Genomic DNA, 15,877 nt, shown 5'->3' with positions numbered 1-15,877 from the left:
AAGGGAAATGCAATAACCATGACAGACAGTGCAAAGCTATATTTGGTGAAGGCAAGATATCTTAATCTTTTCCTTCAACCACTTTTTTTCACAATTCATACGCTTTCTTGTGTGGAATTAGTAACCTCCCATTGCCAGGGTGCATGGCGCTCATGCATGAGCCCACTCCTGCTGGAAGCCAGGTCCAGAAATAATGGGCAGAAGCTTTCTAATTTCCAGTCAAAGTATATTCCTGGTTCATTGATACCTGTGTGCTCTTCTGCCAACATGATATTTTGGCTTAAAAACCTCCGATTCCTTGCTGTTTATCCCCCTCCGTCTTTGTAGCATAAGCCAACGTGTTTTCCTGTTAAGACAGTTCTGGACAAACCTGTCACACAGGTGATGTACGGGGCGGTTATCTTCCACCTTGCAGTGAACTCTCTGCTCCGTCTTGACCTGTACAGGTGCCCGCCGCGCTCCAGAGAGTTGCTTCAGAGAAGTGAATCTGCGAGGTGACCGGTGCGGTAACTGTGGTTGGGATGGACTGGCGTACAAGAAATGTGCTGAAACGTAGGTGGGACAGCTGTTACGAAAGTATCTGAGAGTGCAGCCCCGGTCATGACTGAGACCCCGTCATTTTGGGGGTTCTAGTGGCATAAAAATAGGAATCTAAATACAGATAGGATGGGCGAGGACGTGATAGAGGGGAAGGGAAAGAAAAGAGGTGGGTGACAGGAGAGGGAAGTCTGGGTTGTACACCAGCTGAGGGGGCAATCTGGAAGCTGCACATTGTGGTTTATTTTTCAGTAGACAATATTTCTGCAGCATGAACAGACAGCGCTCCTTTATGAGAAGCGTAGCCCTGCTGACTTCCCAGAAAGGCCTCCCAGTCCTCTCATCCATCACCTCTGAATGCCTTGCAATCTCTCTCTGCACAAACCTCATTCTGAAAAAAAGCTGGCGTGCCCCTTGAGCAGCTCTCTCCCTGCACGTCCAGACTTGTGGGTGCAGTTCACGTCCTGGGCCTTCGACTGAAGACTTTTGCCATAGCAGCACCGAGAGCCGAGAGAGCGCGCCCCAGCTCTGCCTCCCTCCTGGTCTGTCTTCTTCAGCCGTCCCTTGCAGTGGATGATGATTGTCTTCCGTTATCAAGCTGTTTTCATGGAAGATGCCCATGCAAGATTTCTGTTATCGTGGAGAAGCTGCTGCACACCAGCGTCAATACGGCTTTTCACGAAGTAGGACCTTGTTCCAATGGCAAGGAGACCAAGACAACCGGGGATCTCGTTCCATGGCAGTCTTCCTCCGCCTTCAAGCCATTGAGAGCCTTACGTCTTCTTCCGCCCGCTCCGCTGTTGAAGACTTGTAGACCCATGGCTCTGGGCTTGGCAGGATTATTACAGTGGCGACCTGTTCCTGCCTTGTCACAGCACCGTCAAAAGATACAGGTGGCTTTTCAGGAGGAAAAGCATTGTCATGTGGTATCCTCACCACATCCTGGCAGTGCTGCTGCTGCTCGGTCCATGACTGCTCGTTCCTCAGAGTAACCCCAGCTTATTCCTCAGCGAACCTCCCTGGAGCTGAGTCCATTATCTGCCCCCTGGGGCCATGCTGGGCAGCAGCACAGCTCTGTGCCCTACTCCCAAGGAGTACAGTGCTTTTGACTGAGACCCCCTCTTCACTGGATCTCCAGTTCTACCCAACTGTGTTACAAGGATGGACACGCTACCTTTCATCCCATTGATGCAGGACCACAAGCGGAGGGGAGGCCAGGTTGCGCTGTTCGAGTACTGCTATGGCAAAAAAAAGAAAATCCCTGGTGCCAAGCGCAGAGAGTGAGATGCACCCGTCAGTCAGCAATGTGAATGTAGGCAATGCATCTTGTAGAGCTCCAGTTCCTAGTAATTCATTCCCTGTTCCCACAAGAATGGTTTGATCTCCCCAGGTTCGATACAGGATGACCATGAATAGAAGGAGTGAAAACTAATGCAAGAATGACCATTTGCTTGCTGTGGCTTACCAGTATCATGTCGGTTTACAGAGAAGGGGAATAGAATTGGCAATAGCAGAGCAGGTGTCTTGTGCTGAGTCCAAATTCAGGATTCTTGCACACTTGTTTTCTCCACAGCCTTGAGCATTGTGCAGTCCCCCCTGCCCCATCCTGCAGCCAAGTCTCTACAGAACTGCAGCAATATTGAACAATTTCGGGAAAAAAACCTGCCCATAACGCTCCATGATAGAAAGATAAGAAGCTTCACGCTGGGCTGCTAAAGGGTTAGCAAGGCACACAGAAAACGGGCCTGGGAGAGGAGTTGTGGGAGTGACTTGGCAGCTGTTCATGATAGGATATACTATAGATCCCACACAGCTCTTCAGATGCTCTGTGAACTTTTTCTTTCAGGGATATTTTGTGTGGAAGAGTGCAGTGTGTTAATGTTAAAAGCATACCAGTAAAGGCAGATGAGGAGACTACAGTCCAGACTCCCATTAATAATACCATTTGTTGGGGTATAGACTTCCATGTCGGGCCAGATGTTCCTGATGTGGGATCGGTGAAAGACGGCACCTTGTGTGATAAAGACCAGGTAGTATCATACAACACCGATAGATACCTGGACAGCATGAAAATGAGATTCAGTCGAGAAGGCATGGAACTGGTGTTTCCAAGTCTAACTTGCCCCATCTCTGTTACATGATACACTCCCCAAAACAGCCTGCTCTGACCCATGTATGTAGGAAGAACCCCAAAAGCAGGCCCTCTTACCCCTTCTCCAGGACCGACTGCAGCTGGCAAGAGATGCCACGCTTCTTCTGTAGAGCGAGAGGAGATGGCATGAGGATGGGTCCTCTCCTCCTGAAACTGCTACCCTGCCTACATCAAAGTTCATTCCTGGGTATGGGACACTATGAATGACATGGCGCCGTGCATTGTTCTTCCAAGGACATGAAATAAGGCAAATCCCATCCCCACAAAGGTACCGCGGCAAAAGCTCTACCATGCTGATACATGCAGTGGTAGGATCCTTAGACAAGTGCGTGGGGCTGGAACGCAGATGTGCACCAGGAAATAGCAGTGCACTTCCAGGCACTTTTTCCCCTTACAGGAAGCAAGTGTGCTGGGCAGGATGTATTGTAATTGCAACTGCCCAGTCCCAGGGAGATGGAGACAATTAGGGTTGTTAATCTTTATGCTCCCCAGAGGATGTGCTCCTGTTTTATGGTTCTTGTCACTTAATTGGGGAACAGTTTCAAAGAGTGCAATCCCCCGACTCTCCATGTTGAAAAATCATCCTGCTAGCATACCTTCCCCTTCTCACTAGTTGCTGTTTGTTGCCTTTATTCTGGGAAGATTTAAAAAAAAATAGTGATTCTTACAACATATTCTGAAAATGCTTAGTTTTGGAGGCTTTTGAGCTTTTGAGCTCAGTCAAATACTTCATTTCCGTAGCTTCCCAGCTGCCAATGCCTGACGGCTCTGCTTCTGTCCGCTGCAGCAAGAGGTTTCCAGCAAGGACTCTGTGTACCATTTTTCTTGAAAACAGGATGTTTTCAGACAAGCTTAGATACATTTTCTGTTTATCACTACCCATTGCTCCCCAACACACAGTGGTATTCCCAAATGTCTCTGTCTACTCTGGAGTCAGAATACAGGCTTCATTCCTGTCTTCTTATCTAATATACACCTCTGTATTTTTCTAGATGTGTATAAACAGAACCTGTGTCAGCACAAATATTCTGGAGTATCACTGCCGTGATGAGAAATGCAACGGCCAAGGGGTAAGTAGCAAAGATCCCGTGAATGCTAGAGTACATTCAGTTCAACTTTGGATAAAATGCAAAGGTGACGTTCCAACTTGCAGATGCTCATTTATTTCACAGTATCTAGGTTATTTGGGACTGAAAAGTTTCTCTTTAACAGTTGTCATTCAAGTGATTGTCCACAGATTTCACTCTTGGTGCTTGGATTTTTTTTAAATAACATTATTCAGTGTGGCCAGGCCTTCTCAGAAGGAAAACGAGGGCAACAAAAATGGTCTGGGGACTGTGGGACAGGACTGGTGAAGAGAGACTGAGGGAACTGGGTTTATGTAGTCTAGAGAAATGAAGACTTGGGGTGGGGGTGGGGTGTTAAATCAGAGCCTTCAGCTCCCTGCAGGGGATTGCAAAGAGGATGGGGCTGGACTGTCCTCAGTGGGGGCAGATGACCGAACAAGGAGCAATGGGCTCCAGTTGCAGCAAGGGAAGTTGAGGTTGGATATGAGGAAGAATTGTCTCTCTAGGAGGGCAGTAAAAGACTGGAACAAGTTGCCCAGACAGGTGGGAACGTCTCTATCCTTGGAGGTTTTGAAGACCCAGGTAGACAAAGCTCCGGCTGAGATGATGCAGTTGTGGCTGGTCCTGCTTGGAGCAGGGGTTGGACTAGATGTGACTCCTGAGGTCCCGTCCAACCCCCATTTCTATGATTCTATGTTTCTAATGGGCCTGATATGCAGGCAGCCATAATTTGTGCCTAATTCTTTCTTCCTGCCTGGGACTAAAAGATAGCAACGTGGAGTGTGTGTCTCTTGCTTTTTTCTGTGTCCTTTTTGGCTTTTCCACAACTACATCCCTCTTGAAGTGAAAATATGCTTTACTGTATGACTGTTGCGAGGGCATTGCCTCTTGGTTTGGTCTCTGACTAGGGTGACACCTTTTCAAAAGGGGGAGGCGGGACACACGCCTGCCCTTTCCCTCCCCCATTCCCACTGCTGCCGCTGCCATGGCCGGATGAGAGCCAAGTGCAGCTTGGGGCTCTCTGCCCTGCTGCCCTTCCCTTGGGATCCCCTCACCAGCTGTGTGCCCCCTGCCTTCCCCGTGGCAACAGGGGGCACAACTCCAAGCTGTCGCAGCCCTTGCTGCTACCAGGTGGGCAGGGGGTGCCTCGCTATGGCAGTGTGGCCAGTGTGGGGCCCTCAGGAGCAGGGTGGGGAACCCCAAGCCCACAGTGGGCAGCCCTTATGCACCCCTGCCCCATGCAGAAATCTGGAAGAGGACATGGCCCTCCCATGCCCCTCCCTCCCTCTCCTTTCCCACCCCCGTGAACAGGGGAGAGGAGGGAAAGTAGAATGAAGAGTATGGACCTGTGGCTCCATCCTGCTCCCTTCTCTGGACCCGTGCACTGCCTGTCTGGGCAGCACCCCCAGCCCCTGCCCCACTCCCTCACCTTGAGGGGCTTCAATCTGCCCCCACTCCCACTTTCCCCCTCCCGCCAATAGACTTACCTGCCAGGAGCTGCTCTCCGTGCTTCTCGACTGTATTTCCTGGCCAAGGGCATGTATGTGGGCGTGCATGTGCACGTAGGACCCCCTGAGCCCCTCTCCAGGCAGCCCCTTGCACGCTTGAATGCTGCCAGCCTGCAAGGGGAAACCCACTGTTTCCCGATCCCAGCAGGCACTGCAAACCAAGGAGAAACACTGCCCCAGAATCCTGCAGCCTGAGACAAGGACTTGAGGTTCCCACAGTGGGACCATCCTGCCTTAGGGACGGGTGGTCTCCTAACCTCTGGCACTTCGTGCCATTTTTGAAAAAGCATAATGAATGCCAGCCTACAAGCTAAGTGGGTCTCACACTGCGTTGAAACTATATGACTGGTGGGGAAAAACAATCAAGAAACATGATTTTGTTGAAATTAACTAGAGTTAATGAAACACAGGTCTTCAATTTTTGTCACAGAGGTAAGAGAGAAAGAAGAAAACTGCTCTGATGTGTATTCAGCTTTTGGGTTCTCACTTCATGTTTTTGCCCCTGGGTCTTTACGTGACTTCAGTTCTGGGTTTAGAGGCTGTGGTAGTGATGCCTTGACATCTTATCATTCAGACTCTCCAATTTCAACTGAGATGAGTACTCCTAAATCAAAACTAGTGCGTTAACTTTCTAGCCCAGAGATGCAGAGGCTGTTATCATTATTCTGCCCTGTTACGTAGAGGGATTTAGAGGGACCAAATTAGCAGGCCAGTTTGCTCCCCCACTGCGCTTTAAGGGATACCAAGCGTGCAGGCCAAAGAGGAGGCACTCATCACACACCAAAATAGAAGATGGATTAGATTATTTATTTCCTGCAGTTTACGCACTTGCTGTATTTCAGATTTGCAACAGCAATGGAAACTGCCACTGCGACTTTGGATGGGCCCCCCCATACTGTACAGAGAAAGGATCTGGAGGAAGCCTTGACAGTGGACCTCCTCCATCTACCTCTACTAGTAAGTGCTGTGACAATCTTACCACTCTGCATATTGCCCTGCCTTTTTTGGTTGATGTGTCTCTTGGGTTTGTCCCTTGGTTCAAATAAGCTTGTGTATCTGGTCATTTATTTGCTGAGAGTCTTTTCTGCCTAATCTGCCTTCCTTTTTAAATCCTTCAAGAGATTTATGTAATGCATGATCCTGGATGAGGGTATGCTTATGGGACATACCCAGATTATGGAATATATTAGACCACCAATTTTCTTACATTTAGTAGCCAAAAATGAAGCACACAGACTGCACAAGCCCTAGTGCTGCTGAGTGCTCTTCGACCGCTTCTCACTCTAGATATAAAGTAGATTTCAACCTGTTTTCCTTTGTGGACCCCAAAAAGTTTCCAGCGGAGGTGTGTGGATCCCTTTGACTTGTAAGTGTGGGCATTCACATACTTCTGATTGATCAGAGTCATCTCTTGCAGACCCCTAGACATAGTCTGCAGACCCCCAGAGGTCCACCGACCGCAGGTTGCAAACCACTGCTCTCGATCTCTGACCCCAGTGACTTCTGCAGCAGAGTTTCCATCCTAGAAAGGGACACAGCACACGTGGACACAGCTTTTATAACAGCTCTCCTCTCCTCTGAGAAATGTAATGTCATCCAGCACCTCAATTAAGACAAATACCACATTCATTGCTTCTGTTTGACTCATTGATTTCCAAACATTTTGGCCCTGCTCCGTAGATATTATTTTCATTTATAGCAGGGCCTCACTACCTTTGCAGACAATTTGCCAGTTAGCAAATATTCCCGCCAGTGGCTCTGCAACGACGTCGGCCAGTGCCTTCAGCACCCTCGGATGGAGCTCGTCCGGGCCTGCCCACTTAAAAGCATCCAGTTCTTCCAAGTGACTCTGCACCATCTCAGGGTCTACGCATGGCAGTCTGGCGCCTTGCTGCTGCCTCTCTACAACCCCAGTGAGAGGCCTTTACTTGGGATGCCATCGTCAGCTCCATGGCAGCTTTGGCCCGTCTAACTGCCTCCCTACAAGCACGAGCAGAGGAGGTATACTCCTCTTTGGTGATCTCTCCCTGTTTCCACTTTTTATGTGCTCCCCTTTGGCCCGTAGGCTGCCCTGGATTTCTCTGGTCAGCCAGGGAAGCCTCCTGGCCCCTTTCCCTCTTTTTCCTCACATCGGGATCGTCTCTCTTTGTGCCCGAAGGATCATTTCCTTAAGGCACAGCCACCCTTCTTGGGCTCCCATCACTTCAAAACTCCTACTCTGCAGTGCGTCCTTGACTAATCGCCTGAGTTCACTGAAATCAGCTTTCCTAACGTCTAGTACTTTCACCCTACTAGTTACAGGCACAAACATTTTGGCCCTGCTCCGTAGCTACTATTTTCATTTATAGCAGTGCCTGGCTACCTTTGCAGACAATTTGCCAGTTGGCTCCAGGAAAGCCTTCCTGGCCCTTAGCTCAGAGGTGCAAGCAATAGCCAAAACACCTCTGCTTTAGATGTGGCAGCGCTGCCTCACAAGCCGTGGGCATGGCACGGTCACGAAACATTGCTCCTGGCTCCAGGGGTCCTGATTCCTGAGGGATGTGATTAGCACTGAGGAGAGCCGTCCTTTCAAGAGATTGCAAAAGAGATTTTGTGCTATATACCTGGAAGCAGTTGAATGCATCCTTCCTTTGTTCGGTGTCTGCACACCTGCTCCTAAGTGAAAGCATAGGCACCAGGTCTTTTCCAGTGAGAGAGACCTGCACCGATTCTCTACTCCTACTCTATTTATTGGCAGTCCGCAAAGCTAATATGAATCCTGGCACATGATGTACAGAGAAAACCAGTTACAGGGTTTGTACTGTTAGTTAACTGGTGGGAGAGGGAAGGGGAGAAGGAGAGCCGGAGAGAGCGAGCACGTGCACAGGCATGCAGTCCTAAAAGTACCTGGGTCAAATCACACTAAAACATGTGTTACAGTTGTACCAGGAACGGCTGAATTAAAGAAAGTATAACCTTGTGTCTCTTTGTGTTTCCAAGCATCCTCCAATACCTTTTTAATAGGGATAATCATAGGAAGCGTGATTCTCCTTCTGCTTATCACCATTGCAGTGTGTAGTATTGCCTGTCGCTTTCGAAGGTACGTCAGATCTGCTAATATCTAAACCTGATTCCTTATCCCAGTTCCCCATGGCACATGCTGGGTGGGACGATAAAAGAGGGCGCTGTGTTGTCACCATCCGTTGCCTCCACCGTTGTGCTGGGTCTAACCTGAAGGTCGGACTCAGCTGCAGAAGGGCAGGTGGGCAGGGCACGGCTGGGTGAGTAAGTGAGGTTACTGCCTCCTACTGTGACTCTGCTTCCTGCCAGGTGAAGCAGGGCTTCAGCCGCAGGGCTTGCAGGATCTGGATGGCTCCCCGGTGGGGGCAGCCCTGCTTCTCTCCCCATGAAAGGAAACCATGCCTTTCCCTGTCTGGAGGAGGCAAGGGCCCAGATGCCAATTGAAGAGAATTAGGGCCTAGAGCCATAGTTGACCCCAGTTACCACTCTGGTAGCAGGGAGGGGACACAGGGCTTGGCCCTGCCAGAGACTTCAGGATGGCTTTGACCAGCCTGAGCGGGTAGTGAGAGGGCGGCAGGTCAAGATGCGCAGCCGTGGTCTTAGGCCAAGGCCCTCGGTTTGAAGTTGCAGCCTGACAGCCTCGTCCACGATGAAAGTGTCAGAGCACCTGCGGGAAAGCGAGCGGGAGAGCCATCATGTCGTGCTGTGTGCGGAGCAGCAGCAGCTTCCCCTGCCCTGTGCCTGGCGGTCTCTTCCCCAGCACTGTCTCTGCTCTGCCTTGGCTGCTGTGTGCATTCGCAAAGGCCTGCCGTGCACCCGCATGCTGCTTTTACTTTCCCATCCCTGGCAGGATGGAGCAGCGTGTCCGGTGCTGGGGTCTGTGCAGTTCCCCTGTCTGCCGTGTGCTATGCGGAGAGGGCTGAGGTCCCCCGCATGGGGAGGGTCCTTGAACGACCTACTAGGCAGTGCTGCAAGTGAGTTATTCGTGGGGATCCGGATTTCCTCTCATTTAAAAAAACTCCCCAAATCCACATTTTAATTGGGGCTTGTTAAATCAGAGAAAACCAGGATCCCTGGTTCTTAGTTATAGTATCAAATGAAAGGCAGTAGTGTAGCTGGCGGGGGGGGGCAGGGGGAATAAGCCCCAGGGCTCAAGGCGAGGTAGATAGAGGCTCTTAACACTCTTTCCTGCCTGCCTGCTATCGGGTGCTGAATTAAGGTACACCTGTGTACAGCTATCAGTGAGCCTGCGTGGAGCTCTGGCGTTGCAGCTGGATTACTTCCCAGCACCTCGCAGACTCTTCCAGCAGTACAGGGGGAGAAGCAAACAGGGCACGTTTGATCTTCAATATAGGGCCATGAACTGTGGGGCCTTCATGGCTTTCACATCCTGCCATTTGACAATCCAGTTACACAGAAGTGTTTTATTAAGCATGACCTCAGGACAGATAGTCACGATGCCCTGTTAAATGGTTTGTTCAGGAAATGCAGCATTCAAAATGCATGGGGACTAAACATTTTTTACTTTTCATCACAGGTCTGGTCAGAAATCACAGACAAGCAAGAAAAAAAACGATTCTTCTGCTAGTGTAGGCAAGGTAAGCGTCTGTTTTCCAGGCTACTTCCCTCCATTACTCCTAGTTAAGAGCGGAGCACGGGTGCCTGTTCTAGCCTGGGAGATTCAACTTTACTTGCTTTTTTTCACTTTTTCAATTTCAAAAAGTTGAGCTGTAAAGACAATCCAGAAAATCATGACTGGACCCCTTTGTCTAAAAATGCTGCATGCGGTAATACTCACTAAAAAACCAAAGACAAGGTTAGAACCAGTTCTGACCAGAGAAAGAAATGGTTAATTTTTCTGGAAATTTAGAATTGTTGTTGCACATTGGGAAGAAGTGAGACTTTCCAAGTTTTCTATGAATCGCCTCAGAGCGGGATGCTCCGACAGTCATGGCAGGAACGTGCCATATAGCAGCCTTAAGTTCAAGTTCCTGGTTGTGGCCATGGGGCGCTCTGTGGTCTTTCTGTCATTGATTAGAAATTATTGATCAAGAGAGGCATTGCTGAGAAACTTGCTGTGATGGAAGTTGTCATAGATTGTAAGAAAATTAGGCAGGGCAGGATATGATTTGAAATGTAAATAGCAAGGGCCATAGAAAGCAGTTAAAAAGGGACTTCAGTAGTATGTCAAGAGGAAAAGGAGGATCAAAGAAACGATCAGACCTTTCTGGATTGCAGGAGGCAATCTAGTTACAAACTAAGCAGAGAAAGCCGAAGTATTCAGTGCCTTTCTTCCAGTAGTCTTCCCAAGTCAAGGCAGCCTGCCGGGTGATGAGCACAGCTGGCAGCAGAGAGAGAGGAGACAAAAGGCCTAGAACATGGATGCTCAGCCCCTGCCCCGTGGGTCAGACCTGCCCTGCAGCAGTGTCATCCAGCCCACAATATTCCCCCCGGGTCTGGAAATGTGGAGGTGGGGGAGCGGTGCCAATTTTGGAGTTTTGGAGCCGGGCTTGCAGGGAAACAGAAACTAAGAAGAGAGAGGGGGAAGAGGAGGGGAAGGGCTGCTCTCATATTGACATCTGGAGCTGGGCGGTGTCTGCGATCTGTCCCTGAGGTCCCTTCCAGTCCCAGTGCTCTGGGGGAGGGACGGCAGCCTGCTGTCCTCCCGTGCACAGATCCAGGGGCCCACACCCCGCCCAAGGAGTCTGGCACGGCCCCGCTGCCCTCCCGTGGGGTGTGGGCCTCCGGATCTGCATGCGGGATGGCAGCAGGCTGCCGGCGCCAGCAAGTGATACCAGTTTTTCCTTGAAGAGTTTGAGGTGTTGTTTCACAGAACCCCTGCACCTATGTCCTTGAAACCTGTCTGGGTTCATGCCCTCAGAAGGGGCTACCATCTCTGCAAGTTTCTTCAAAATCAGGCCAGAAATGACAAAGTTATAGGTATTTTAGTATTTCCCCATTATAGCCTACGGCCGAATAACCAAAACAGTGTCGAAACTCCCAAACAGATTCGGCTGAATCAAAACGGAACAGTAATCCAAAACACCCACACGAATCACTGTCCCTCGGAAATGGCTGAATCCGAATCCGAATCGAGACAGCCGCTTCGCACAGCCCTAGTGAGGACCTGAGTATCAGGGAGCTCAACTGCTGAGCCTGGTCCCCGTTTCAGTGGTGGCCTGAGGGTTGTTGGAGCCCTCGGCAAGAGTCATTTGGGGCGATTAGAAGCTTATTATTGATGACCTATCAGCAAGTTGGACATTTTCAATTTCAATTTCGTGTTGCCCTATCATGAAACTGCAATGAAAGTATCTTAATACAACGCTGACAATACAGATAGTCAGGGTAACTCATTTTTAAGGAACCGGAGTGGAGAATATTACATAATACATTTAAGTAATACAGCACTCTGAACATGAGTGTTAACAAACCTATTTGATTGAGAGACATATTATCAATATAGAATGGCAGATTTTCGCAACAAATTAAATTTAGAGTCAGTGGTCAATCCGTTGCTCCGACACCGATTTTGATAATCAGTATTCATAAGTTGAAGAAAGAACAATGTTTTTAATAAGTTACAGAAAGAAAGAGTTTTTTTACCACTGAGCTACATTCTAGATTTGTTTTAGGTTCAAAATTTTGGGGACCCTGAAAGTGTGGGACCCCGGGTGGTCTCCTGGTTTACCTCCCCTAAGGCCGCTACTGCTCATCCTGCTCCCAGCGGGTCACGTGCAGAGATACTTTTGCTGGAGCTGGGCAGAAGCGTAAGCAGCAGAAACTGCTGTTACGGCGTTTCTTGTCTATAATGCACCTGTAGCCTGTTCTAGCAGTTCCAGCGACGGACAAGTGCCATTTTGTCATGGAAAATGAAATAGGCTGCTGCTCTCCAGATGAACGCTAGGGAGGTGCCCAAGTCTCCAGTCCTTTAACCATACTCCAACTCACACCAGCTGCAGTGAGTCCTGTTCCAAACCGTGGCTGGAGGAGGGGGCGGCCACCTTTTGAACAGCTTTGTAGTGGTCGGAGCACGCTCTTGGGAAGGGGGAGCCCTCGGTTCTGGACCCTCGTCTCCTGGAAGACCATTCAAAGCATCTGAAAGGGTACGAGCCATGGGAACTGATCTTATTCTGCTATCTTTTTAGGGCAGTCGAAAGTAATCAGGAGCAATTGCGTCTTTGTGCACCAAAAAGGGATCCTTGAAAAAGGTCAGAAGAGCATTTTGCCAACTGCTGAGATAGCGTTTCATAATTTCCAGCTCCGTGGGATTCATCAAAAGCCTTCTTATATCCTCAACCCTGTCAGCGTCTGTCTATTTTTGTTCACCGGTTAAAATCTTGTTTTTGCTTAAATAAATGCGTTTTCTTCTTGTTTCTGTGTTTCTTTTTGTATTCCCCAAAGTACCTCTTCAGCACCTTCCATAAAGCAAATTTTAAATAATCTATATCTACTGAAAACTTCAAGAGAAAATTAGGGACATGGACTGTAAGTTCCACATTTTGAATTAGTTGGGATGAGTGTGAGGGTCTCGGATCCTAAATTTGTGCGTAAAAACCACCTCTCTGGGAAGCCTGTTGCAGTGCTTCACCCCCTTCCTAGTGACAAAGTTCTTCCTCATATCTAACCTCAACTTCCCTTGCTGCAGCTTGAGCCCATTGCTCCTTGTCCTGAGAACAGCCCAGCTCCATCCTCCTCGCACCCCCTGCAGGGAGTTGAAGGCTGCTATTCAGTCCTCCCCGCACAGTTTTCTCTTCTCCAGACTCAATTAGCCCAGTGCCCTCAGCCTCTGCTCACAAGCCATGTGCCCCGGCCCGCAACCATCTTTGTTGCCCTCAGCCGGACTCTTCTTGCCCTTCCCTACCTAGAGCTGCAAATTCTCACTGGCATTTGTAGGCTTGGATTCAAGTTATATTTCGACCAGTTTTACTTAACTATTGCTTTTCTTCTGCAGCTTCAGTATATCAGACGCAGCTGATACGAGAGCTCCTTTTTGGGAGGAAAATGTGTTGCATACACTGGAGCAGATGGTAACAGTTGTGGCTATAGTAGGTTAGTCTGCACTAGGGATCTTGGCTGGTAATACTAGAGGTGCACCAACATATCGGTTGCGTGTCGGATCAGCACTGATAAAAGGAAAATTAACGCTATTAGCTCTTGGCTTGTTCTACCCTGTATAGCAGATACTTTTCATTACTAAACATATATGCCTTCTAGCCGTGCCCCGAGACACTGCGTCTATGTGCTCCCTGCCACTGCGCCCACCCCCAGAAGAGGCGTGGAGGCACCAAGTTAAAAATGTCCTTGCACTTAAAAATGGTGGCGGCAGCACTCGAACTCAAGTTCATTCAACAACCTTTATGTCAAGCACCCCCACTGCAATTATTAAGCACCGGGACACTGATCCCCTGGACAAACCACCCGCAGCTGTATCCTGCTCCCTGCACTGGCCCTGGGTCCCATTCACCACCCTGGCTGGGCAGAGACCCCAGCCCCTGCCCCTGCTCCTGCCCCACTCCCTCCCTGACTGTGGGGGCCTCAGTCTGCCCCGACCCCGCCATGCCTCTTCTCTTCCCCATGCCCCTTCCCCTCCACAGGCTTACCTGCAGGGAGCTGCTCCCCACGCTGCCCACCTGTGCTCCTGTAAATCGGTTATCGAATCGATATCAGCCGATACGGCGGGTTAATAGTGGGCTATGTGTATCGACCAAGAAGAAATTCACTAGTGCGCCCCTCGCTAACACTGATCCAGTGGTGGCAGTGTTAGGAAAACCTGCCTTGAAAACTTCCTTATTGGGATCTGATGAATGGAGTGAATTTAAATCTGATCTATGTGCAGATGTAGAGATGGGTCATATCGACTTCTTGTAAGAGTGAATGTAGGACGTGGTTGATTAAAATATTCTTGACTACTGTTAAATATGTCTTAATGCTTTAGGAGGCAGATGCATGACGAATAGATCCAAAGAGGTGATACTTCCCCTCTATCGGGCGCTGGTCAGACCACAGTTGGAGTACTGCGTGCAATTCTGGGCACCGCACTTCAAGAGGGATGTGGATAACCTGGAGAGGGTCCAGAGAAGGGCCACTCGTATGGTTAAGGGCTTGCAGGCCAAGCCTTATGAGACGAGACTAGAAAATCTGGACCTTTTCAGCCTCCGCAGGAGAAGTTTGAGAGGCAACCTTGTGGCTGCCTAAGAGTATCGGTCCAAGGACCGAGCCCTGCGGGACCCCACTGCCCACACCCTTCCAGGTTGAGACCGACCCATCCACCACGACTCTTTGGGTGCGACCCTCTAGCCAATTCGCCACCCACCGGACTGTGTAGTCACCCACGTCACAGCCTCTTAACTTGTTCACCAGTATGGGGTGGGATACCGTTACTCAATAAAGTTCTCCTTGTGACCGGTGTGGGAGACTTATTGAGGGGTGGGTCTAAATTATGCCGAGGAGGCCCCGTAGGTCTGCGGACTAAGGGAGGCTTCCCTAATAAGCCCCTGACTTGGGGAAGTGCCCCAAGTGCCTGTATTGGGTCTAGGACCCATTGGATGACCCGGCCTGTGTTCTCCAAGGTGTGCAGAGCCAGAATTGAGTCCCAAGCCTTGGATGGTGGCTGCGGGAACCCCAGGCTAGCGGGTGTGCTCCAGGGAAGTGGTCGGCCGACAGGAGGCACCCCAGGGAGGCACTCAGAGCCTGGAAGGTGGTCCGGCGCAGGGAGGTGGGTGGCTCAACACAGGAGCGCCCCCTACTGGCCAGCCACACTGGCCACCTTTTGAACAGCTTTGTAGTGGTCGGAGCACGCTCTTGGGAAGGGGGAGCCCTCGGTTCTGGACCCTCGTCTCCTGGAAGACCATTCAAAGCATCCAAAAGGGTACGAGCCATGGGAACTGATCTTATTCTGCTATCTTTTTAGGGCAGTTGAAAGTAATCAGGAGCAATTACGTCTTTGTGCACCAAACATGTCAGAAGAGCATTTTGCCACCTGCTGAGGTAGCGTTTCATAAGATCCAGCTCTGTGGGATTCATCAACAGCCTTCTTATATCCTCAACCCTATCAGCGTCTGTCTATTTTTGTTCACCGGTTAAAATCTTGATTTTGCTTAAATAAATGTGTTTTCCCCTTGTTTCTGTGTTTCTTTTTCTATTCCCCACAGTACCTCTTCAGCACCTTCCATAAAGCAAGCAGCCAACCACCAAACTTAAGACATGTCTCTGGCCTTGAAACTAAGGGTCAGCTGAGGACGACCAGGGCAATGAATGCCCGAAATGAAGGTCAGAGAAAGAAAGAGAAAGTCTCACCTGACTCAAAACAGAGTAGTCGATTTGTTCACAGCCCGAATGGGAAAATCAAAAAGAATTTTAAATAAACTATATCTACTGAAAACTTCAAGAGAAAATTGGGGACATGGACTGTAACTTCCACATTTTGAATGACTTGGGATGAGTGTGAGGGTCTTGGATCCTAGATTTGAGTAAAAACCACCTCTTGGGGAAGCCTTTTGCAGTGCTTCATGCCCCTCCTACTGACAAAGTTCTTCCTCATATCTAACCTCAACTTCCCCTGCTGCAGCTTGAGCCCATTGCTCCTTGTCCTGAGAACAGCCCAGCTCCATCCT

At 49.6% G+C, this 15,877-nt stretch overlaps 1 protein-coding gene across 1 annotated transcript; it reads left to right on the top strand.

The window, feature by feature from the left end:
* Nucleotides 1–757: 757 nt before the first annotated feature.
* Nucleotides 758–12,620, top strand: LOC132248873 (disintegrin and metalloproteinase domain-containing protein 30-like). Its single transcript, XM_059723380.1, has 6 exons — nt 758–2,567; nt 3,682–3,759; nt 6,107–6,221; nt 8,244–8,343; nt 9,802–9,862; nt 12,410–12,620. Exons 2-6 carry the CDS (start codon nt 3,682–3,684, stop codon nt 12,422–12,424), a joined length of 369 nt encoding a protein of 122 aa, XP_059579363.1. The 5' UTR covers nt 758–2,567; the 3' UTR covers nt 12,425–12,620.
* Nucleotides 12,621–15,877: the final 3,257 nt, after the last annotated feature.

Source organism: Alligator mississippiensis, chromosome 1 (assembly GCF_030867095.1).
Source record: "Alligator mississippiensis isolate rAllMis1 chromosome 1, rAllMis1, whole genome shotgun sequence".
Classification (NCBI taxonomy): domain Eukaryota; kingdom Metazoa; phylum Chordata; order Crocodylia; family Alligatoridae; genus Alligator; species Alligator mississippiensis.
Note: the sequence above shows the minus strand (reverse complement) of the source record. Positions and strands in the feature narration are given on the sequence as shown.